At 53.8% G+C, this 25,748-nt stretch overlaps 1 protein-coding gene across 6 annotated transcripts in view; it reads right to left on the bottom strand.

The window, feature by feature from the left end:
- The window catches only part of FBXO31 (F-box protein 31), a 54,225-nt gene that overhangs the window by 5,900 nt on the left and 22,577 nt on the right, over nt 1-25,748 (bottom strand). For 3 of the 6 annotated variants that reach the window (XM_010355593.2, XM_030924838.1, XM_030924840.1), the window contains 6 exons: nt 14,424-14,500; nt 11,133-11,300; nt 10,423-10,497; nt 3,204-3,313; nt 2,303-2,456; nt 1,133-1,533 (listed from right to left, as the gene is read on the bottom strand). In XM_010355593.2, the coding sequence (XP_010353895.2) occupies nt 1,133-1,533; nt 2,303-2,456; nt 3,204-3,313; nt 10,423-10,497; nt 11,133-11,300; nt 14,424-14,500 (985 nt within the window). Of the gene's footprint in view, nt 1-1,132; nt 1,534-2,302; nt 2,457-3,203; nt 3,314-10,422; nt 10,498-11,132; nt 11,301-14,423; nt 14,501-25,052; nt 25,140-25,748 lie in introns of all 6 variants that reach the window. The other 3 variants (XM_030924836.1, XM_030924839.1, XM_030924837.1) reach the window with 2 other exon arrangements.

Below are 25,748 nucleotides of genomic sequence, written 5' to 3'. Positions count from 1 at the left end.
AAGTTTAGCGGGAAATGCAGACACATGACGGCATGGCTTGGAGGTAAAAGGAAAATGACTCGTAACTTGACAATGGCAGAATGACTTTGATGCCAGGAAACTGACAGGTGGACCCTCAAAATGGGCCCCAAGGCCACTGTCCAGCAGAACCCTCTGTGGTGATGGAATGTTCTAGAGCCGCCCTGTCCAGCCACGTGTGGCCATGAAGCACTTGAAACATGGCCTGGTCGGCTGAGGGCTTGGATTTTTCATTTTATTCAATTTCAGTTCATTTGAATTTAAACAGCTCTAAAGGGTAAGGACACGGGGCAAGGGCCTTGTTCATCTATGAGGAGCAGCCTGAACGGCAAGGGGCCTGGGGCACTGAAGGCGGTGGCCCAGACAAAACTGTATTTAAAAAGTCAGCAAGACACCAGCTGGGAGCTGCGCAGGCCTCATCCCATGTCAGCCGCCCAAGCCCTGCAGGGGCAGCGGCAATGCCAGCCCCTCCCATGCAGTTTCAGCTGGTGTCCACTCCACTGGCCACCCAGGCACTGGCCCGGCACAGCAGAGGCAGGCAGGCATGGAGGAGGGAAGGGGCGGGAAAGCAGGACCCGCATGTGAACCACGCACTGGGAGATGGCCGAAGGTGACAGGCAAGACGCTGACCAGGAGGACACCAAACCAGGCAGGCTTTCCACAGGGTGGGTGGACACTCAGGCAACCCAGATGAGCTTTCCACGGGGTGGGTGGGGAAGGGGTCTTGTTCATTTCCTGCTTTCAAAGCTGCTGGACAGTTTACCTGATCTTTCACTTGATTGACTGGAAACACGTAGCTTTAGAAGCCACTGGGGGAGCGGCACTGCTGCAGGGACGTGAGGCATCTGGAGGCCTTGTGCCCCTGTAGCTCTGAGCTACCCCAGAAGGGGTGGAAGGACAGGAGCCTCCAGGACAGGACCCAGCTGTGCGGCCGCCTGCTCAGGTGCTGGGGGACGTGGCCCAAGGGGTCAGAGGCCCCACTCCTGTCCCAAAGCACTGGCTGCCGCCCTCGGTGAGGTCACGGGCCCTCTCCGCCCGTGCTGCGTGTGGGGCTGGCACCCTCGCTGAAGCACATGCTCCCACCCTCGGGCCCCAGCGCCCGCCGCATCCTTACCACATCCTGCAGGTTCGGGGGTAGTCCTCATTCCTGGAGCTCACGCCCACGGGCAGCACGAATGGCTGCCCCTGCCCACACTGGGCAGGCTGCTCGGCTGCGGCCGAGGCATCCCCGGGCTCGCCACTGTCCTCACCAGGTGTCCCGTCTGGGCCCCTGCTGGGTGCCTCTGCCCTGGGCTGGGCGGGGCTTGGCTGGGACTCCCGGGGTCCCTGCCGGCTGCGACCCTCGCCCGCCTCGTGCCCGCCTTCCTGCTGCTCCTGGCGCACCCGCTCGCGCACCTCCAGGACAAGGCGGGAGAGCTCGTTGAAGTTGCGCTGGTTCTCGAGGTCGGGCAGCTGGATCCGGTGCCTCAGGTCGATCTCCACCGTCTGCTGCCCGGCAGGGATGTTGGGGTCGCCCTGTGGAGCAGGTGGTGGTCAGCAGGGCTCGGGCCAGCAGCAGCAGCACCGCTGTGCGGACTCCAGCCCAGACCCACCTCTGGTTGAGCGAGCTGGCATCAGCCTTCCCACTGACTTAGCAGCATCCCTGACGGAGGAAGAAGTCTCAGAATCCCTTAGAAAGTGGCAGGGGCCAGCGACACCTATGAGTGCCCCTAAGGATGGTGGCTGGCTCACATCTGCTCAACTGCGCCCAGAGAAGTTCAAAGAACATCCCAGAGCCAGGCAGCAGCCCAAGGGGGCAGCCCAGATCTGTCCACCTGAAAGGCACAGCCCTGGAGCCAAGCCCACCCTCGGGCCACTCCAAGGAGAGGAGCTGCTGAAGCCCCGACGGTGGGAGCTGTCTGCGAGCACAAGGGTCTCCATGCAGCTGCCAGAGGGGCCCCTTTCCTGGGCTGTCCCCAGTTAAATTTGAGCCTGTGTGGGGTCTGCTGTCCGCACTTCCTAAACCCCCCAGGGCTGCCAGGCTGGCCAAGGCTGAGCGGTGGTGTGGGAAGTCCACCTTGGAAGCACACAGACTCCCTGAGGGTCTCGTGGAAATGCCATTCCGGTGCAGTGGGGCTGGCTGGGGCCCGAGAATCTGCTTTCCCGAGCTCCCAGGGCTGCGGGTGCAAGCTCACTCTGAGGAGCAAGGGTGCCGGGATCTGTGTCCGCCCAGGTTCCCTGCCTCCACAGCCCAGCTGGGCCGGGTGCTCCCAGAGCCCCGTCGACCAGGGGAGCCGCCACTCACCGTGATCTTGGTGCCCCTGGCGCGCCGGCCGTGGAAGCTGAGCATCACGATCTCTAGGCCGTGGCTGCCATAGGTGCCTTTGAAGAGGCCAGGCTTGATGAGGTCGTCAGGGCGGCTGGGCGGCAGGTAGATGCGGCGGTAGGTCAGGCAGTTGCTGTGGGGAGCGGGAGGGTCAGTACAGGAGACCTTGCGGGGCAGGCAGGACTGCTAACGCCCAAGGCGCCAGGGCCAAGCTTTGCAGGGCAGGGTAGGGCGGGCAGCTCAGCTCAGCCAGGGCCAAGTGTCCACCAGGCCTGTGGGCAGCAGTGCACCTGGGGGAGCCCTCGCCCCCCCCCACCCTCCTGCACACCCGCTTCCAACAAGACTTCTGGGGTTAAGGGGAGCACTGGCGCCAGGGCAGAGCTTTAGGCAGGAGAGGAAAGGAAGTGCCAGTTTGCTCCACTACCCGGAGGAAAGGAGCTCAAGTCACCATGGAGGGGACCCCCGCACTGGGCTGAGTGGGGCTGACCGCTAGAGCACCAGTGCTGGTGGGGGTGACAAGAAATCAGACAAAACAAGATACTCGGGTGAAGGACGGGGGCTGGGGCTGTGCCACAGCAGCTATAAGGCCTGCACTCCCAGCACCCACAGAGAGGGGCTGTGTTCTGAGCACCCACTGGGAGAGGGAGGACTGTGCCCTAGCACCCACAGAAAGAGAGAACTATGCTCCTAGCACCCAGAGAGGGGCTGCACTCCCAACCCCCAGCAGGAGAGAGGGCTGAACCCCAGCACCCAGCTGGAGGGCTACATCCCAGCACCCACTGGAACAGAGGACTATGCCCCAGCACCCACCGGGAAGGCCTGCGCCCCCAGCATGCCCCAGAAGACGGCCGCCCCAGCACCGAGCAGGAGCCGCACTCACTCGTACTGACTGGTGTAGATGAACTTCATCAGGATGAGCTCCTGCATGTGCTCGTGGAAGATGTCCTCCAGCGTGCGCCCCCATTCCTCCCTCAGCCACGTCCGAAACTCCTTCCAAAAGAACACAGATCATGAATATCAGTATGACAGGAGGCTGTGAAGAGGCTGCCAGCTGTGCCACTGAGAGCACACAGTGTGTCCTTCTTTGTCAGCGCACAGGCACCCGCAGGGCCCTCCTGGTGGGGCAGGATGGACTCGGTGCTGGGAAGAGAAAGGGGAGCTGCCGGGTTTGACCCCATGTCAGAGGTGCCTGCCAACAAAAAGTGAAGGTCCCGGGCCCTTGGTCTGCTGGGTGGAGGCAGCAGGGGCTGTGGGGAGCCCAGGTGAGGTGGGGGCCACAGCCAGGACCACAGCTCAGAGTGGGCCTCCCTTCCGTGCCCACCAGTGGGGCAGGAGCAGCATCTACAGACTCTGGCTCTGCACCGCAGAGCCCCTCAGCCTGCGTCTCTGGCTCCTAGGAGCCCGAGTGTTCTGGGACCCTCACCAGCAACCCTGAGCCATGCAAGTCAGCCAAGGATGACGCACTGAGCCCTCGGCCAGTGACTCAGATTTTCCTTTTTCAAAGGAAAAGCAGGTTTGCTAAGGGAGCTCCCAAAAACTCTGCAGCCCCAACAGACTGCCCTGCATTCTGCCATCACATGGTGCGTAATGGTTTGATTCTACACAATTTATGGAATTCATCCAAACTTCCAAGTTCCTAGCTCAATACAGTGTTTCCAGTCATTATCTAGACTTAACTCTGAAAGGGACGCATAAGCCACTCACAAAAAAGAGGAAACACTACAGTTAATCGCTTTCACACATCACTGCTCCAAACTCTGACAAGAAACAGAAATCACTGTAGGGGCTGCACTGAGCACCTGGCAGGACCACACGGCCAACACAGAAGCCACCTGGATTTTTGTGTCCTAGCAGCACAAAATATAAAAATGAAATTTAAAAAACTCTATGTTCAAAATCCTCAAAAAACATAAGACTTGGGAATAAATGTTACAAAATACGTTTAAGATCTATTCTGAAAATCACAAAACACTGCTGAAAGGAAGTAAAAATGCCTGGGTACATAGAGATGCCATGTGCGTGGCCTGGGAGCCATCTAGGCCCCATTCCAAGAGCAGTTCTCTCCAGATTGATCTACAGATCCAACCTCATGCCAACCACGAGTCCACCAGGCACTACACAGACTGGACTTGCCAAGTCTGAAATTCCTATGGAAAAGCAAAGAACCGGGACAGACAGGCAATCAGGAAGGCGAAGAGCTAAGCAGGAGGACCAGGCCGCTCTCAGGACTTGCCCAGTATAAGCTCCCGTCACGAGATGGCGTGCAAGCCTCAGGCCTCACACAGGCACCAACAGAGCCAGCAGCCCAGAAACCCGCCGCAGACCTAGCTGCCTGACTGCAGCGGAGGTGCCCGTGCCTGCCCCTGAGGAAAGGAAGGTTCTCAGCAAGGTGCTCCGTCAGTTGGGTTTTCATATGGACAAGAATGAACGACAATCATGCCTTATACCACACACAAGATCATTCAAGATGGGGCACAGGCCTCCACACAAATGCAGAACCTGATGTGACGCTACCACATTTCTATTTAAAAAAAAAAAAAAAGGCCGGGCGCGGTGGCTCAAGCCTGTAATCCCAGCACTTTGGGAGGCCGAGGCGGGTGGATCACGAGGTCAGGAGATCGAGACCCTCCTGGCTAACACGGTGAAACCCCGTCTCTACTAAAAAAAATACAAAAAAAAACTAGCCGGGCGTGATGGCGGGCGCCTGTAGTCCCAGCTACTCGGAGGCTGAGGCGGGAGAATGGCGGGAACCCGGGAGGCGGAGCTTGCAGTGAGCCGAGATCGCGCCACTGCACTCCAGCCTGGGCGACAGAGCGAGACTCCGTCTCAAAAAAAAAAAAAAAAAAAAAAAAATGGAGCCTATCTTTGCAAACTGAGTTTTTTAGGACTCAATTTTTAGGACGTTTTTTAGGACTCAGAAAATAACCATAAAAAAACAAAAAGTTTCACAAATTGGACCTCATCAAAATTAAAACTTGAGTGGCTGAACTTGAGGAAAGGCTCTTTAAATAACAGAATCAAAAGTAACTGAATGTAATGAAGAAAGATTTCAATGTTACCACTGTGAGTAATGAGACCTCAACTCGACACCATCAGGAAGACGAGTGTGCACCTGCAGCCATGACCTCAGTTTGCATAAAGAGGTCCAAGCAACGGGACTACCAGCCAGACCCTGTTACCCAGAACAAGGCCATCCCAAGCATGTTTATTATGAAATTACTTATCAGAGCAATACATACAAACCACAGGAAAAAAAAACAGGGAGCCCAGAACATGCACGACAACAATCCAGTTCACGTTGACCCAGGGCCTGCTCACTAAACACATTGTCCTCACGACCCTCACGGCAGCCCTGGGGCTGGGGGTGACAAGGATGCCTGCTGGCTGCCTGAGACAGGAGCATGGCCCATCCTCCCTTCTCTCTGCTCCTTTCTCAGGCCTGAGATTTACAAAAGCCTCAGTCTGAAGGGAGGGGCCTGAAACACAGAGGGGTGGGAAGGGACATGGTGGCTTGGCCTGGCACCCATACAGAAAAGGCCAGGTCTGGGTGGGCCCAAGGGTCCCATTTCTCACAAGGACCCAGGGCTGAGGGAACCCACAACCCTGGGAACATCATCAGATCATGCCAGTGAGGCAGCCTGGGCACAAGGAACAACCTCCCAAGGGCAGCGGTGACCCACACAGAGGTGCAGGGATGCCAAAGAGACTACACTGCCCTCGCAGCCTCCCCTGTCCATGGCCCAGCCCCTCCAACCTCCCTACAGACGGGACTCCACTCCCTTGGAACGTGCTTGATACGGTTTGGCTCTGTCCCCACCCAAATCTCATCTTGAACGGTAGCTCTTCATGGGAGGGGCCCCGTGGGAGGCAACCGAATCGTGGGGGCGGGGTCTTTTCCACGCTGTTCTCATGATAGTGAGTAAGTCTCACGAGAGGCGATGGTTTTACAAAGGGGAGTTCCCCTGTGCAAGTTCTCTCTTCTTTTGCTTGCCACCACGTAAGATGTGCCTTTTGCCATCCACCATGATTGTGAGGCCTCCTCAGCCACATGGAACTGTGAGTCCATTCAACCTCTTTCCCTTACAGATTACCCAGTCTCGGGTATGTCTTTATCGGCAGTGTGAAAATGGACTAACACAGTGCTGATCAGAAGCTAGCAGCCAGCAGAGCACAGGGCAGTACCGAATTCCTACTCCCAATCTTTTACCTCAGTTGTGAAAATTATCAGGATGTGTCACCGTGTCCGGACCTCCTGTGACGTCCTCTTCCTGGAACGCAGCTCTCCCGGTAACCTACCTGCTCTCTGGCCTAAAAAGACTGAGCTAGAAAGTGGAGAGGCGCTCCCAGCTGAGGCATGAATCCACAGAGAGCCACCCTCTGAACCCCCCTACACGTCCTGAGAGAAAAGCAGCAAGGACACTGCAGGCCTCAAGATGGACAAAGGGACTGTGGGACCAGGTGACAAGAACCACAGGAGGGCGCAGCCAGTGCAGCCCCTTCAGGAGAGGAGACACCGCTGTCACTCTAGCATGGGCGGGGCAGCACCGTCGCCAGCCCCAGCCTCTGCCCTACCTGGGACAGTGGCACCATCACTCTGTCAGCTCCGGGAGGGGGAGCTCAGGAGCGGGCCGAGCCAAGGGAGTGTGCTGGATGGGGCGTGGACATCACACAAACGGCAGCGCTCCACACACTGACCGTAAGCGTGCTGCGATTCCAATCACAAGAGACAGCAAGGGGATGTTTCTGGGAAATAGCTGCTTCTAGAGTTCATACAGCAAATGAACAAAATGAGTCGGGAACGTTCCAAAATAGAAGAGAAATACAGACAATTAAAATTAGTGACAGGCCAGTGCAGTGGCTCACAGCTGTAATCCCAACACTTTGGGAGGCTGAGGTAGGAGGATCACTTGAGCCTAGCCTGGGCAACACAGTGAGACCCTGTCTCTAAGTCAAAAATAAAATAAAATATAGTGATAAAACTACAAAAATTCGGCCAGGCGCGATGACTCACACCTGTTATCCCAGCACTTTGGGAGGCCAAGGCGGGCAGATCACCTGAGGTCAGGAGTTCAAGACCAACCTGGCCAACATGGCAAAACCCTGTCTCTGCTAAAAATATAAAAATTAGCCAGGCATGGTGGCGGGCATCTGTAATCCCAGCTACTTGGGAGGGAGGCTGAGGCAGGAGAATCACTTGAACCCAGGAGGTGGAGGTTGCAGTGAGCCAAGATCGCACCACTGCACTGGACAGGGCGAGACTACGTCTCAAAACAAACAAAAACTACAAGAATTAGAATAGTGTGGTACTGACATGCAGACAGACATATGGATCACAATATCAAGCCCAGAAATGAACCAAATATACAGGGTAACCCAGGACAAAAGCAGCACTACAAACTGATGGAGAAAGTGTGGTTATTCCACATCCAGTGTGGGGATAACAGAGCAGGTCTGCACAGAACCAAGGCTGGGGCTGAGCCTTACATTTCACATCAGAATAAATCCAACAGAACCAGACACAGACACGAGAGAAAAATAAAAGCATGAGCTCATTTGTAAACATATCTGGGTCAGGGAGAAATCTCAGGATGGCACTCAACTAAGAGTCTTTTAAAAAAAAATGGATACATCTGCTTATGTAAAAATTAATACAGCCGGGCACAGTGGCTCATGCCTGTAGCCCCAGAACTTTGGGAGGCCAAGGCGGGAAGATCACTTGTGCCCAGGAGTTTGGGACCAGCCTGGGCAACAAAGTGAGACACCCCGTCTCTGAAAATTAACATTAAAGACAAAAAGTTCCATGGATGAAAACACACCATAAGACAAATCCAAAGACAAAAAAAATGAACAAGAAAAAAACCTGGCAACTCCTATCTGGAAGGGCTTCAGTTTCCAAATAGTTAACAAGCTCCTACAAACCCACTTGAAACCCGCCAACACCAAACAGAAAGACAGGCACGGGCTCTGAGCAGAAAGCTCCTGAGAAAGCGCCCACAGAGAGCTCCTGACCCCAAGACACTAGGCTGGCCTCACTCAGAATAAGGGAAACATGAATTCACACCCCCAACAAGATTCCAGCAAGACCTTCCCTCTCACCTTCACTCCCAGGGGTTCCTCTCGTTTCCACAAGGAGCATCTGTTGTTATATTTACAATCCGGAAAAATACTACTCCAGTTCAAAATCAGTGAAGAGCCCACACAGAAGCTGGCTTACAGAAACTTTTCCTAATCCCAAAGTATATAGTACCAGAAATATAATACAGCTTTCTTTTTTAAGGGCTCAACAGCTGAGGAGTTTCTATTCTTGAAAAATCTGGGCCACGCGCGGTGGCTCAAGCCTGTCATCCCAGCACTTTGGGAGGCCAAGACGGGCGGATCACGAGGTCAGGAGATTGAGACCATCCTGGCTAACACGGTGAAACCCCGTCTCTACTAAAAAAATACAAAAAAATTAGCCGGGCGAGATGGCGGGCACCTGTAGTCCCAGCTACTTGGGAGGCTGAGGCGAGACAATGGCGTAAACCTGGGAGGCGGAGCTTGCAGTGAGCTGAGATCCGGCCACTGCACTCCAGCCTGGGCGACAGAGCGAGACTCCGTCTCAAAAAAAAAAAAAAAAAGAAAAATCTGTTGACATTTTTCAATTAAATGTGAACCATAAGGCCTGGCACGGTGACTCACACCTGTAATCCCAGCACTTTGGGAGGCCGAGGTGGGCGGATCGCCTGAGGTCAGGAGTTCGAGACCAGCCTGACCAACATGGTGAAACCCCATCTCTACTAAAAACAAAAAGTAGCCGGGCACGGTGGCAGGTGCCTGTAATCTCAGCTACTCGGGAGGCTGAAGCGGTAGAATTGCCAACATCGCCCCACTGCACTCCAGCCTGGGCAACAGAGCGAGACTCCGTTTCAAAAAAGAAAAAAAAAGTGAACCACAGCGATCACACATACGTTGTAGGTTTCTGTATATAAAATCAAATCTAAAATGACAGCGTAATAAATGAAGAAAACCTTTCCATTATTGATCATCTTCACATGCCATCTATTTGAGAAAACAGGAACCTCACTCACCTGCAAAGGATTCTAAGAAACAGGACATTTGGTTCATCTTAACCCTCTCTGCAGTCCTGTGACTATGGGGAAACCGCCAGAAAACTCAAACAAGCTAAGAAACGCACACCCTGGCCGGGCACGGTGGCTCACACCTGCAATCCCAGCACTTTGGGAGGCCAAGGTGGGAAGATGGCTTGAGCCCAGGAGTTTGCGACCAGCCTGGGCAACGTGGCACAACCCCGTCTCTACTAAAAATACAAAAAATTTAGCCAGGCCTGGTAGTGTGCCCAGCTAATTTTTTGTTTTTTCTTTTGAGACACCCACGTGGGAGTACAGTGGCGCGATCATAGCTCACTGCAGCCTCCACCTCCTGGTCTTAGACAATCCTCCCACCCCAGCTTCCTAAGTAGCTGGCAGGCCACTATACCTGGCAAATATTTTTGGGTTTTGTAGAGACAGGGTCTCACTATGTTGCCCTGGCTGGTTTTGAACTCCTGACTTCAAATAATCCTCCTGCCTCAGCCTCCCAAAGAGCTGGGAATACAGGTGTGAGCGACCGTACCTTCCTTCTTAAGAGTATTTTTTCAGATGGCAGTAAGACTTAGATCCTTGAAAGCTAAAACTCGAGGGCAATATTAAAATACACACAGGCTTCCCCCCTGCACTGGCATGATCCGGAAGCCTCCACACAGTCTGCTGGAGGGTGGGAAACACAGGTGCTCTGGGTGCAGCCCTCGGGTCTCCCTGCAGCTCATGTCCTAGAAGCAGCCTCCCAGCCACCCCCCAGCAAGTGGATGTACCCGCCAAAGGGGCAAAGCAGAGCTAACTAAAGAAACGGCCTGTGCAGTTCCTTCGTTCTGCGCTGGGAGGGGACTGGCAACCTGCCCGCCCGCACAATGCTGTTCCTCGAGTGTGCTGGATGCGCGGTCTACACCAACAATACTGGCTGAACCATGGGAAACGGCCACCATGCAGGTCGCATGCGGCTGACTTCCCTCCCGCGTGGGAAAGGTCCACGCCACGTGAACACAGGGCCGGCTGTGGGCTCACCTCCTGCCTCCCGCCGGACATCCTGTGGTGGTCCGTCTGGTTACACTTGGTGGAGAACTCATCCTTCTTCACAATCTTCAGTATTCGCAATGCGAGGAAAGAGGAGAGTGAGGAGCAGAGTCGTCACAGCATCCCCCACGCCAGGCAGGTGGCCACGACCCCTCCCGCACTACACCCACCAAACCCCCTGCAGGCACCCAAGATGCAACCAACGCGGTGCCAGCAGAGGGAGCTGAGTCTCCCTGAGCAACACTCCCCCAGAGCAGGCGGCGGTGGCACATCTCAGAGAGGGCGTTTGCATTTCCCAGTGACACAGAGCAGCAAAAGGGCTGCGTCTCACACGCAGGGTGTGGCAGATGACATGCTGTGCTCACACGGGGGCCACCGCCAGACCAGATCAGAGAACAGAGAGCACACTTGATTCCACACTGATATTCTTGCAAACAGGAAAAAAAGAAACAGAGGAACTGAAATTGCAAAGAACCAGCGGCTCTAACTGAGGGCAGAATCAACAGAGGGGTATAGCAAGTGACCGCTGCGGAGTCCACCGCTGCCACAGAGGCATGAACAAGAAAGCAGGGCAGGGCGGAGCTCCCTCCCACCCGCTGACCTGCTACAGCCCAGGTCTGCAGCTGAGAACAGCACAGCAGGCCTGGCTGGAGCCCACACAGGACAGCCCTGGGACAGTGAGGACCCAGCCCCGCACACACCTGGATGTGGCCATGGTGGGGCCCTTTGTGGCCGTACATGCACTCCACTGTGGCAGCCTTCCTCTCCATCAGATGGATCCTGAACAGAGGCTTGAATCTCATGGGGTCATCGACGTGGGGGTCATGGGGAGGCAGGTACATCCATCCGATGATGAACAAACCATCCACCTACAGGAGGAGATGGGCAAAGGTCCGCGAGCGGCTCCCAGGCCAGAGTGAGAGCGGCCCCGCATGGCTCCCCGCACTGCAATCGCACAGAGAAGCCCCTGCCAGGCCAGCATATGGGACGCGCACGCCACCCTCGTGGTGCCTCGAATCCAAGCCAGTGCCCAGCACTATCTTCCAGCTCTATGATGGGGGTTGACACCAGGAGGAGGCAGAATAATCCAGAGAGTGAGACCAGGTGAGGTGCTGACCGAACGGGGGTGCATTTCCCAACCGGAAAGAGTGAACAACGGCAGTGCAAGGGCCTCGTTCACGTCCTGAGCTGAACAAACTGCCGCTCAAAGGCGGCTTTGAGACGGTCCGGGAAGCGTGCCATGGCCTGGGCAACAGGCAACAGAAGGAACAATTGCCACTTTTGTCAGGTGTGGCAGCGACACGGAAACGCAGGAAACACCCCCTTTCTTAGAGCGCTGCACGGAGGGAGGGACAGCTGAAATGCCACGGGCCTGGGATTCGCTTCAAAACCAAAGTGCAGGGGAGGAGAGAGACGCCAGGACCTCGGGGGGGAGCTCAGAAGCGGGAAGAGCCGAGGAGTGCACTGCCCATGTGTCCCCATGTGTCTGGGCAAATGCAGAGGTGGGTGTGCCCCAGCATGCTCTGGGTACAGCGACCACATGCTTATAAGGAAGGACAGCCTAGCATCACCCTCTTCTGGGACAGCCAGGACCCATGAGACTTCTAGCTCCAGCAACTGAGGAAAGAATTCCATCATTTCTGGGGCAAATGAGCCTGGGCCAAGCGTGAGCTGGTGCCGTTCTCTCACGGACTCCACTTTCCCCAATTATCCACTGCTTTTGGGTTTTTTTTTTTTTTACTCTATTACTCACTGCCAGTGAGAAAAACAATTACCACCCTTCCTCCACTAAAAGAAAGGAAGGCAATCTACCCACGCTGTGAGCTGCCGGGCTGGTCTCTCGGAGGAAACATCCTAAAAGCAAGACTGGACCACGCGGCGCCCGACACAAACGCGGAGCAGGTTTCTCCACGGCCGCTGCTCCTACCAGATGACAGCTGAGAAGCTTGTGTGTCCCTGCCCCAAACCCCACCTGGGGGCAAAGCCCAGAGCCGCAGAGGAGCATCTGCCCGAGGGCCATGCATGCCAGGCCCGGAAGAACCTACTTGGAGGCCACAGGGAGACAGACACACCCGTCCTGCCCTCGCTGGGCTCAGCCCCTGGTCTCGAGTGCACAAAAGGGAGCCGGGCACAACCACAACGCCAGTGCTGGGTTTTCAACACAGTAAGAGCGATGGCAATAGTGATACCTCAGGGGCCAGGCGCCTGCCCAGAGCTCAACAAAGTCAGGGCGGGGCTTTCCGTTCAAGAGGCTCCAGCAGGAGGGCGCAGGGGGCGGGATGCAGGGTGGGAGGGAGAGAGGGGAAGAGGGTGGGAGGGTGGACCGGAAGCCATGCAGACCCGGCAGAGCACCACCTCCTCACTCCACAGGGACACCTGCGAATACCAAGAAAAGTCGGACGACTTCACTGTGTTGAATGAGCAACTACTTTTCAACATACATTGGCAGGTGACCGAGAAGCACAGAAACTAAAACTACAAGCAGACATCTGCTCCTGGCCCCGGCCCCAGAGCTCCCATCAAACCTGCCCTCCTGCTGAGACCAGCCATGAAGACTGAACACTGGCTCCTAATTCCAGGAGGAAGAAAACAAGAAAAAGAAAAAAGACTGAACACAGCAGAGAGCAATGAAGGCAGCCCAGAGACAAGGACCCAAGGCCCTGAAGAGAAGGGACAGGCTGAGGGGCAAGGGGCAGGGCCTTCTCCCCGCTTCCTGAGGCCACTGACCACTGGCTGGGGAGGAAGGCCCATGCCTGGCACCCGCAGGCTGGAGAGGCGCACACGGAGATCAGGGCCACAAAGCAGCCAGGACTACTGCAGCCAAACGCCAAAGATGGCAACCAGAGAACAGCCCCACACTGCACACAGGCAGCTGCACAGGCACCTGTGCAATCCTGAGTGAGGGGTGGGAGGTGGAGAAGGGAAGTAGAGTGACTGCTGAGAGGCAAAGGGGCCAAGCAAAGCATGACTCACAAAGCCAGGAGGAGAAAAGGCAGAATCGGGGCCTGGGGAAGGAGTGCACGGAGGGCCTCCGGCTGGGCCCTACAGAGGGCTGTGTCCTGGGAAGGAGAGTGACCCGGAACGAGAACGAGACACCTCCCCAAGCCTGAGATGCACACCCCGGGCCCACACAGAACAGGTGCTCTGACTCAGCTCTGCCTACAGGCCTGGGCCAAGGACTCCTGGGGAGACCAGGCCACGGCACCCAAACAAGTGCCCGGGTGCATGGTGAGGGGTGGGGGGTAGCCAGCATGCCTGAAGATCAGGAGAAAAGGCGGGGGCTAGACTTGAAAGAAATTTTCACTACTATACCCAAAAAGATTAACAAAGAGAAGGAAAACTTCACCAGAAAACGAGAATTTAATAAAAAAGAAAGCCAGACTTCCATCTCTGGCCATGATTGAGTACCCGGGACCAGACAGGGACTGCAATGGCAGACCCAACAAACAGGAAAGAAATGTCCTCATGGGTCCTCAGACCCCAACAGCAGGCTGCCGGGAGAAGGGAAATGGAGGCGACCGCCCCCAGCCTGGACTTCCGCCTGCAACGTGCTAGCACTTTCCAGACCATGGTAGTCAGAAGGGGTCCACGGCAGAACCCAAGGAAACAGATGTCAGAGTGCAACATGGCTGGAACATGTGGGGCAAAGACCAAGAAAGGACGGACCTGGCTGAGGGCGAGCTCCAGACCCTGCCAACATGTGCGCGCTGGGCCTTGGCATCCAGGAAGCAAAGGCCCTCGCAAGCCACCCCCCCCCCGACCCGAGAGTCCGAGGACAGGCCACGAGGCCAAAGTGTTGCTCTAAGTGAACCTTTGCCCATTTGGGAAATAAAATTGGCTCCTGAAAAGGGACGGAGCAATAAGTTTTTGGTAATTACCTCGAACGCACATCTGGGCAGCTTGTCCCCAGGTAGAAGGGGCCCTCAAATTCCTCCATGTGAGGCACCACTCCTGCCCATGCACAGACCCCGTCGCGAGGCTCCGGGACTTACCACCACGTTCAGCAGTCCTCCGTATGGCCCGATATCTGGCTGCCACAATCCCAAAATGTGTCTGTATCGGTGAAGCACTACAGGGGGAAAGAAAGAGCAAGTCTCTGTGTTAGACCCATCGCGCCACAGGGAGCCCAGGAACCCCGAGTGGGAGGAAGGAACCAAGAGGACTCCCAAAGGCTTGCAAGAGAGCCCTCCAAACACATGCACACCAAGCCTCTAAAGATCTATCAGAATAAGGCCGGGCGCACTGGCTCACGCCTGTAATCCCAGCACTTTGGGAGGCTGAGGCAGGGCAGATCACGAGGTCAGGAGATCGAGACCATCCTGGCTAACATGGTGAAACCCCGTCTCTACTAAAAATACAAAAAATTAGCCGGGCGAGGTGGCGGCGCCTGTAGTCCCAGCTACTTGGGAGGCTGAGGCAGGAGAATCACGTGAACCTGGGAGGCAGAGCTTGCAGTGGGCTGAGATTGTACCACTACACTCCAGCCTGGGTGACAGAGTGAGACTCAGTCTCAGAAAAACAAAAAAAAATCTATCAGAATGAAACTACCTTCAGAAGGCCTAAGTCAAATGAGCCTCCCATAAAGTGATGAGCCTCCCATCAGTGGGAGGAAATCAAGCAAGGCTGGGAACTCTCCCTTCTAGGAATAAGACTGAGGAAGTGCAAACAGAACTGGACTACACCTGCCAAATGCTAAGACGCTGGTAGCGCTACAAGGCATGTCCTAAGCAATCAGATCTTCAAAGCTACGTCAACAATGAAAATGTCACACTCACCGAAGGCCCAGAACGCAACTTCTCCGTCCTGTTCCTTGCCAGTCAATGGGCAGGTCAGGCTGAGCCATCTCACTTCCTGAGCAGCTCCAGGTCACCCTCAAAGCCGCCCCTGGACCCTGCCCTGGCCTTCACCCCATGGGGTATGGGCCACTGCGCCAGCTGCCTCCCCTCCAGGCAGGCCTGAACCCCCAGCCCATCCACTGCCTCTCTCCACAGCTCCCTGGCCAGGCTCTAGGCCCTCAGCAATGTGACTGCCACCAGCCTTCCTGCCTCTCCACCCTACCTGCCCGCTCTCCATCAGCCTCAGCCTCCCAGGTCAGCCCAGCCCAGCTCCTCTCCTGCCCCCGCACTGTATCTGCATTCATGAGCCCACCCCTTGGCTGCTAAATGCCTGATGAACCCGCCTCGCCTTCACCACTACCGTTAGTTCCCGTCATTCAGGAAGCCTTACCCATAAAGAAGCAGTGAGCGGGACGATGGGGGAGAATGTGGCACCCAGCGACTTTCCCTGACCAGGCCTGGGTCCCCTGATGGTAGGGCCTGGGGATAGCAGCTGATCTGGGGGATGGTCCGAGGGAGACGGGGTGACCGGGTAGAGTACAGACCTGGCAGGAGGAGGAGTCAACACAAAGGGTGCTTTGCTGACACCTCCCCATCACGGTCACCAAAGGGCAGAGGCAGCCGGCCAGGGCTGTTATAGCCTCACCCATCTGGGTCACTGGAAGAACAGGTCCCAGGGCCCCTAACGGTGGGACAGAAAGTGCTGGGAGCCATCATATGAGGGATGCCTATGAGCGGGGGGCTTGCATTTACCCGGGACACCCAAGAGAGCAGCAGGCAAGACCAGCGCAGGGTGGAGGAGCACGCCTGGCACCTGTGTACCTGGAAAGCTCCCGCAAACCCTGGGTCCCACAGAACGACTGAGCTCTCAGCAAGGCGGGTAATGAGGGAGTACACAGCAACCCAGCAGAAGCATCGCTCACTCAGTGGGAGGAGCAGCAGACCAGGCCTCAGCAGCAGGAGGCACGTAAGTCCACTCACAGCTTTACAAGACTTCAGTAAAGGCAGAGACAGGAAACATTCGTACATGGGGAGAAAACACTGTGAAGACAAAAACTCCCCCAGCTAATCATCAGTAATGTCATCCCAACCTAAATCCACACTCAGCTAATCATCAATGTCACCCCAACTCAAATCCACACCCAGTTAATCATCAATAATGTCATCCCAACTCAAATCCTTACCCAGCTAATCATCAATAATGTCATCCCAACACAAATCCACACCCAGCTAATCATCAATAATGTCATTCCAACTCAAATCCACAGGTTTTAAAAAATAATTTAACAAAATGATTCCAAAGTCCATATGAAGAGGTGAGAGCAGCCAGTGATACTCCAAATTTTAATAGACGAGTGCAATGAAAACGAACGAACAGAATGAGATATGAATAAAATAAAATATAATCCCCAGGAAGCCCCAGTGGCAGCTGACCCAAGCGTGGAAGTCAGGGATTATGGAGCAGGTTGGGACAGAGGACAAAATGTCATGGGCCTGCAGATTAAAATTTCAGCTGGAGGCTGGGCACGGTGGCTCACGCCTATAATCCCAGCACTCTGAGAGGCCAAGGCAGGCAGATCACCAGGAGTTTGAGACCAGCCTGGCCAACATGGTGAAACCCTGTCTCTACTAAAAGTACAAAAAATTAGCCAGGCGTAGTGGCAGGTGACTATAATCCCAGCTACTGGGAGGCTGAGGCAGGAGAATCGCTTCAGCCGGGAGGCAGAGGCTACAGTGAGCCGAGACCACGCCACTGCACTCCAGCCTGGGCAACGGAGCAAGACTCCATCTCGGGAAAAAAAAAAAAAATCAACCGTGTCAGCTATTTTTTAAAAATAAATTTCCATTAGCCCAGTGTGGTGGCATGCGCTGTGGTCCCAGCTACCCAGGAGGTTGAGGTGGGAAGATCACTTGAGCCCAGGAGGCAGAGGCTGTAGTGAGCTATGATTGTGCCACTGCACTCCAGCCTGGGCAACAGAGCAAGACCCTATCTCAAAAAAAAAAGAAAAAGTCCCCCTTATTTCAAAAGCAACACATACACAGTCACCGAAGACAATCTGGAAAAAGGAAACCTAAAGCTCACCAGTAATCCCATCGCTCAGAGACCACATGTGCAGTCAACATGCTGATGAACATGGTTCACGTTTGCTATCCTGCACCTGTGTCTGCTTGCGTGAGCATGTGGGACTGAGCGAATGGGCAGGGTCTCAGGGCTCTGCAGGCAGTGGGGGCCACAGGGGTTTCTGAGCACTGGAGTGGCAAGACCACTCCAGACCACAGGGAGGAAGATGGAGCAGGGAGGGCAAGAAAGCCAGGACAGCAGCAAGGAGGTCGCCACCTGGATCTAGGGTACAGGGAATAAGAAACCTCTCGAGCCTTTGGAGAGGATGCTGGACTCCACCAACAGCTCCCAGGGTTCAGCCCAGACCATCGTTTAGGAAGTTCCTAAATGAGCCTGGGCTCTGTGCAGGCCGCTGCCAGCCACCCCACACACAGACATCCCTTTCAGAACAATCCTCGGAGCCCATTTACAGGATACAGTCAAGCCGGTCTTGTCACTTTACGGTCACATTGACCTTGACAATGAAATGCACACTGAAGCATTTAGGGGTAAAATGTACTGATGCCTGCAAGTGTGAAATGCATCAGAAAGTAAGTCCACGGATGTCTGCAGGGATGGACAGCTGGGCAGCTGGGTGATAATGAAATGGGAGTTCACTGGACAACTCGTCCAACTTTTGTTTTCAAAATTTCATCATGAAATACTGGGGAAAAAAACACTCTTCAGCATGGTGCTCTCTCCTCCTCTCCCCCTCCCCTCAGCTCCCGCTTTAACTGCTAAGAACACTGCCCAACGAGCCTGCCTCAGACGCCTGGCAATCCCAAAGTGGGAGTTCCCTGTTGTGCTGAAAAGCAGCATTTCTGAAATAAAAACCCAGCAGCGTCCCGAGATGCCAGTTCTAAAGGGACATCTTCCCTGAATCTTTAAGCTCTGCATGTTGGTCAAAGCGGTGACACCTTCGCTGTACTTTGGAAGCAACGGCCTCTGCTGACCAGATGCCGACTCCTTTAGTCTACAACAGACACCGAAACCATCCCAAGGTGAGTCAGAGAAACAGCGTGGCCAGATGGGCTGCCAGCGCGCAGACCCAGAGGGGACACAGACTTCTCGTGGAATCGCAAAGCCTGTGTCTGAGAACACACAGTTTAAAAAGAGTCCTTACGAAGCACAGCTATCGCACAAGCAAATGTATTCATTCAAGAGATGAACCCATGGATTTAAATAGGAATTAAGCTCCCGTTCGAATCGTCAAGAGCACAGCTGGACACATAGGAGCATGAGCGTGACTGCTATACCCTAATGCCTCACCATTTTTATTATAAACATGTCATCTAGATGCAGATCTTTCTAAATTCAAAGGACCCAGTCCTCCCTAAAGTGGGCTCGGGGAGGGGGGAAAAAAGGAGCCAGGAACAATGCTCCCTGCACTTCAGTGCCCCACAAGGCTCCTGAGTGTCTCAGTTAAGGGCAGCAGATGGTCACGCCTTCCCGCAAGCCCAGGCCACTTCGAGGGCTCACTTTTGGGCAGCTGCCACATTATCTTCCCATATGAAATAGTAAGGGACAGGGCCAGGCGCGGTGGCCCACGCTGTAATCCCAGCACTTTAGGAGGCCGAGGCGGGTGGATCACCTGAGGTCAGGAGTTTAAAGACTAGCCTGGCCAACATGGCAAAACCCCATCTCTACTAAAAATACAAAAATTAGCCAGGTGTCGTGGTGTACGCCTATAATCCCAGCTACTTGGAAGGCGTGGGCAGGAGAATCGCTTGAACCCAGGAGGCGGAGGTTGTAGTGAGTCAAGATCACACCACTGCACTCCACACTCCAGCCTGGATGACAGAGCGAGTTTCTGTCTCAACAACAACAACAAAAAATACATATATATATATATATATCAGTTTCACAGGGAGAGAGGATCTTCCTTTGTCTGTACAGTGGCTCTCCACCCTGACTGCACGTCAGAATCACTAGGGACACGGGAAAACGTCAGCGCCGGGCTCCACGGCAGCCAAGTGAATCCGCAGGGGGATGGGGGGTGGGGTGGTGGGCCTGTCAGGGTTTCTGAGAAGCTCCCAGGTGACTGTGATGTGTGGCCAGGCTGAGAAGCCCAGTGCAAGGTAATCATTCCACAACATACACAGATGTCAACACAACACACGGCCCTATTAAGACGTAATACATACAATTATCACCTGTCAGTTATAAAGAAAGAAATGCTTCTCTGACAATCTAGGAGGCTAAACAATTACATAGGAAAACCAACAACCTTATTTCTGCTTTGAACGTTAGTTTTTTCAGTACCCAAAATTAAATAGATGATTTAAAAGATGAAAATGTGAATAAAGACACCACCACGTCTTATTAAAAGTCATTTTAACATCTGGTAGAAGATTACCAAATGCTGAGACCTTTAAGATTTTAACCCTTATTAAAAAGAAAGTAACGTAACCAAAAAAAATTGTTAATATCTGAGTAAAGGCTAAAAAGAGAGAAAATAATCCAGGCCAGAAGTCCACAAACTTGAGTATCACCCGAATCTCAGAGGGCCTGTTCAGGCCCAGCCCGGCGGTCCAGACACAACAGGCATGGGAGGAGGCCAGGGAAGCTGCGTCCAACAAGTTCCCAGAATACATGGAGGCTGCTGTCCAGGACCCCACTCTGGGAGCACAGATCTGGCCTCACAGTAGAGCCTGGAAAACGTCAGAATAATCTTTGGAGGTGAACGCATTCCTCTAATTGCAGGCACTGAAAGTAGGCATCTATCTGCCCTGGGAGCCCCGGCATAAACGCTCCCAAAATGAATTGAAAATGAAGCCAAATGGGAATGGATCGTGAAAGGTGGGGTTACACTTTCTCCTTCCAGCACCGGCCCAGGTGCCAGCACATCTGGGAGAGCCTGGGTTCTGGCGCACACCCGTCCTGACTCAGAGTCCCTGAACCTCGGCCCACATGCCACAGGTGGACTCCACGCCAGGGGACTGGCGGGGATGGAGATTTTGTGGGTGGATGCCCCTAACTAAAGGTGTTGGCCTGTGTTGCTCAGGGGACTCTACGGAAGAAAACGGATGAACGTGAGCTATCTTTCCATCAGCTGAGGCGTGGCCAGGGCTGCTGCCTCCTGCAGGCTGCGGGGGTCCACTCCCGGCCTTGTCCTGCTCGGCTCCTGGGCCCTCCTCCACCTTCAGAGCCACATGCAGCCTCTCCTGCCTCTCACTCCTACTCCCACCCAGGGCGCCCCTTGTACAAAGACCCTGTGATGACACAAGGCCTGCCTAGGTGGTTCAAGACGCCCCCCTCGCCTCAGGACCCATACCTTTACCCACAGAGTCTCCGTTACCGTGGAGGCTGGGCTGAGTGGTCTCCCCCAAAATTCATGTGCCCTGGAACCTCAGAATGTGGCCCTCTGCAGAAGTAATCAGGATGTTATGCAGTCATGAGCACGTTAGGGTAAAGGAATGCTGGCGCAGAAAGGGCCCGATCCACTGCTCACACTTGTAATCTCAACACTTTGGGAAGCTGAAGCGGGATAATCACTTGACACCAGGAGTACCAGACTGGCCTGGGCAACACAGGGAGACCTCGTCTCTACAAAAAAAATGGAAAAATTAGCCAGGCGTGGTGGCACGCACCTGTAATTCCAGCTAACTAGGAGCTGGGGTCGATCATCTGAGCCCAGGGAGATGAAGGCTGCAGTGAGCCATGACTGTGCCACTGTACTCCAGCCTGGGCAACAGAGCAAGATCCTGTCTCCGAAAAAACCCAAAAATGCACTTTGACTGGCTTCACCAATGTGCAGAGAAGGAGATGTATCAGAACTGCTGTCAGGACAACAGGCTTAACACTCCCAACACCTTACAAATGCTCATTATCCAGAGCACCAGGCAACCTCATGCGCCCAAGGAAAAAGAAAGAGAAAAGATACCCCAAAAGTAGTGACTCTGAGGTCACAAAACTACTCCACAAACCAGCCACGCTGGCTCACGCCTGTAATTCCAGCACTTTGGGTGGCCGAGGTGGATGGATCACCTGAGGTCAGGAGTTTGAGACCAGCCTGTCCAAACTGGCAAAACCCCATCTCTACTAAAAATACAAAAAGTAGCCAGGCGTGGTGACACATACCTGTAATCCCAGCTACTCGGGAGACTGAGGCAGGAGAGTCGCTTGAACCCGGAAGGCGGAAGTTGCAATGAGCAGAGATCGCGCCACTGCACTCCAGCCTGGGTGACAGAGACTCCATCTCAAAAAAAATAAAAATAAAAAAATCTACTACTCAACATTAGGATCCCAGCTTCTACCGCATGGGTTTGTTCCAGGACAGTCCTACACTGAGGGATGTCAGCTCGGCCAGGCGTGGTGGCTCACGCCTGTAATCCCAACACTTTGGGAGACCAAAGAAGAAAGACTGCTTGAAGCCAGGAGTTTGGGACCAGCCTGGGCAATAAAGCGACACCCCCATCTCTACCATAAAATAAAATAAGATGTTGGGCCCACCGCACAAAGTCCAGAGGACCTCAACACGAACAGTTAATGGCCCACATGCATGATGGAAACACAAGCCACGCGTGACCCCAAAATACTCAGAAGCCCATCAGGGCAGACTATTCCAAAAGGTGTGCTGCTGTGAGAACAAATGCTGAGCTGCTCTCCATTAAGACACGCTGAGAGCACCTGAATACTGAAAACACGGACACATCACAGGCGTCAGGCTGAGGCTGCTGAAACTGGCATTCTTTTTTCACACATAAGAACTTTTTCTCCCTGATATTCTAGTAGGTCATGGAGCTAAGAGACCAGTCACCATTTAAGTATGTCCGAAGAGAAATGCAACCCATGTTGAACTGCTGCTTTTCATTGTTATTTTCCAAATTTTTCAAGTTTTCTACAATGACTTTGTGTTTTTATAACTACACTCAAACTTCAGCAGAACAACAGTACGTCAATCAAAACCCGCCTATGATAAAGCCGGCCACTTGAAGCAACTGGTGCCACATCACAATATGAGGCTGCCCAGCCTGGATGCTCGAGAGGCCGGCCCAGCAACATGGGGAGGAGATCTTTTCCTCATAAGCTGCATGAAGCTTCCCTCCACCTGCCTCGGGGACAAAAGGAATGTCCCCTGCCCCCAGTGCAACTCTGGAGACTTGCTAGGCCCTGGCTGTGCAGCCTCCCCAGAGGCTGGTCAGAATTCCATCCTGAGTCCACAGTGTACATTCCAGAGAAACTGTGAGACAGACATGCAACATGAGGAGCCTCTCAGTGCTTGTCCCCTTGTATTGAAGAGCCCTTGCCCAATCACCTGAGGTCAGGAGTTCAAAACCAGCCTGGCCAACATGGCGAAACCCTGTGTCTACTAAAAATACAAAAAATAGATGGGTGTGGGGGTGGGCGCCTGTAATCCACTACTCAGGAGGCTGAGGCACGAGAACTGCTTGAATCCAGGAGGCAGAGGTTGCAGTGAGCCGAGATCACACCACTGCACTTCAGCCTGAGTGACAGATTGAGACTCTGTCAGGAAACAGAGGGGAGGGGAGGGGAGGGGAGACAGGACAGGAAAGGGAAAAGCCAGCACATTCATGTCGGCACCGAGGAGAGACTGTTCTTGTCAATGCTCACAAGTTGACCGTCCCCTCCCAGGGCTCTGCTCGCTGACTGCTCAGAGGAAGGACTGGTCAGTCTAGAACAGCACAAATGTCTTCAAACGATGCCCACCCCTCCTTTTCCACCTTGGACCCTTCCAGCGCCGTGTTCCCTGTCCACAGACTGCTGAGAGGTCCTTTGGCTCTGAACTCCACTCAGCTGAACAGTTCACCTCAACAAGGCAGTGTTGTTAGCAGGCATGTAAAGCGTTCAGACACCACCCTGAAGCGTGCTAACCAAATCCAGGCACCTGCGTGCCAACTTCAGGAAGGTCCTCTCGGTAAAGTGGGACCAGGCTCCCCAACTGCAGCAGTCTGCTGAGATCTGGCAGGACGTTCAGAGAAATTCTGGGAACGACTCTTATTCTTTCTGCTTTCAGTAGGTGTTTCCGGAAATTGGGCATTTATGAAACTTAAGATGTAGGTCTGCTCCCAACAGGCCATGCAGACTCATGGGCAACCTGGTGGATGGAGAGCAATAGTAGGGGCTCCACGAGCCTCAAGAATCTGCAACACGGCTTTTAGTGCAGGCAGGTGTTTTCAGTCTCTTCCTGGACAGCTGAAATTCACTGTCTCCATCACCACTCAACCACTCTGAGCTAATAAAAAGCGGAAACAGGCCAGGTGTGATGGCTCCACCTGCAATCTCGACACTTTGAGAGGCCAGGGCGGAAGGACTGAGCGAGCCCAGGAGTACAAGACCAACCTGGGCAACACAGTGAGGCCCCCGTCTCTACAAAAAGCTGAAAAACTAACCAGGCATGGTGGCACACGCCTCCAGTCCCAGCTACTAGGGAGGCTGAGGCAGGAGGCTCGCTTCAGCCCAGGAGTTCAAGCATACAATGAGCTGTGATTGTGCCACTGCACTCCAGCCTGGGCAACAAGAAAGACCCTGTCTCCAAACAAAAGTGGAGACAACATTAAATTCCTATGACTGTGGCTTAGAAAAGTTTCCAGAGCTCCATCAAAAGCATTCAGTTCTTTTTTTTTTTTTTTTTTGAGACAAGAGTCTCGCTCGTCACCCAGGCTGAAGTGCAGTGGCGTGATCTCGGCTCACTGCAACCTCCACCCCCCAGGTTCAAGTGATTCCCCCGCCTCAGCCTCCTGGGTAGTTGGAATTACAGGCACCTGCCACCACACCTGGCTAATTTTTGTACTTTTTAGTAGAGATGAGCTTCACCATGTTGGCCAGGCTGGTGTCGAACTCCTGACCTCAGGTGATCCACCTGCCTCAGCCTCCCAAAGTGCTGGGATTACAGGCATGAGCCACCACGCCTGGCCAAAAAGAATCAAGTTCTAAAGAGTCAACTGTTGGCCAGGCATGTAATCACAGAACTCTGGGAGGCCGAGGTGGGCAGATCACTTGAGGTCAGGAGTTCAAGACCAGCCTGGCCAACATAATGAAACCCCGTCTCTACTAAAAATACAAAAAAAATTGCTGGGTGTGGTGGTGCACGCCTGTAATCCTTACTACCTGGGAGGCTGAGGTGGTAGTATTACTCGAACCCAGGAGGCAGAGGTTGCAGCAAGCTGAGATTGTGACACTGCACTCCAGCTTGGGTGATAATGAGACCGTCTCCAAAAAAAGAAAAAAAAAAAAAGGAGTCCACTGTTGCTACCTGTACTTGTCTGTTGAGAGTATATGCATATGTGATTTTTAATTCACATAGGCTATTAAAATGTGACTAATAAAACTCAGAAGTCAACTATTCATATTTCACTTTAGAATAAAAGTTTTAAAGCTTCTACCGTTCATTCCTCTCTGCTTCGGCACGAATTTTCGCAGTAGCTCCTCAATAAATGATAAATGTGAAAACGTGCATTAAAGTGATCTCGACTGGTACTACCCAGAAACCACTGCAGAAAGGTGACCCAAATGTGGCCTGGGTCCAACCCACAGATGTGATCTCTGTCACAGCCAAACCAGAGCCACGCTGTGGCAAGTGAACGTGAAAGGATGACAAAAAGCCAAGAGGTCTGCTTGCTCCAGGACCAAAGCTGTCCCATGTGTGAATAAGGGGGCCCTCCCCATGCAGTTCTTGGCCGTGCTGGCTGCCACAAAAGCCAAAGCTCGCAGGAGGTACATACGGCAGGTGTAAACGTCTCTGTACGCCATGTGCTCATAATCAGGGAGAATTTTCACAAAACGTCCCGACTTCACGCGAGGGTTTATACCTGAACAGACACAGCAGGGAAAGGGCTAAGGATGGCTCCCTTTACAGGACTGTGCAAACAGCGTGCATACGACCCAATGCCCGCCCCTCACCAGTGTGATACAATCCCCTCATGTTTACGCAGCCACCCAGGACACAGGGAGGCGGCTCTGAGAAACCTGCTGGAGAGAACACTGTGACACGTTTTCCTTCCATAAGTGATGCCACCAGAAACTCATGGTGGCAGCAACCTTGGGAATCCTTTCCACATTCAATCACGCTCTTCCCGCGGCCAGCACACGCTAGGCAGGCCCCGGGCCACAGCTCACCGGGGCTCAGTAGGTGGGAGGGCAGGTGTCCTGGCCGGCGAGCATATGAGATGACTGTCTTTGAGATGATATGGCCCAAGTGGCTTAAGAAACTCAAAGAGCATCTGCCTTGAAGAAATGAAAAAGAAAAAAGAAAAGAAGCTCAAAGAACAGTCAGAAGATGAAAACTTGTGGTATGAGACACGCATAGAAAGCCTCTGACCATCAAAAAAAGCCAAGAGTTTCATCCAATGAGCAAGAAATGGGAAAGCCCCTGGCACTGAAGAAACACCTGTGGGAAGACAGCCTGGGGCCGAGGAGCC

The sequence above is a fragment of the Rhinopithecus roxellana genome, chromosome 20 (assembly GCF_007565055.1).
Source record: "Rhinopithecus roxellana isolate Shanxi Qingling chromosome 20, ASM756505v1, whole genome shotgun sequence".
NCBI classification, from domain to species: Eukaryota; Metazoa; Chordata; class Mammalia; order Primates; family Cercopithecidae; genus Rhinopithecus; species Rhinopithecus roxellana.
Note: the sequence above shows the minus strand (reverse complement) of the source record. Positions and strands in the feature narration are given on the sequence as shown.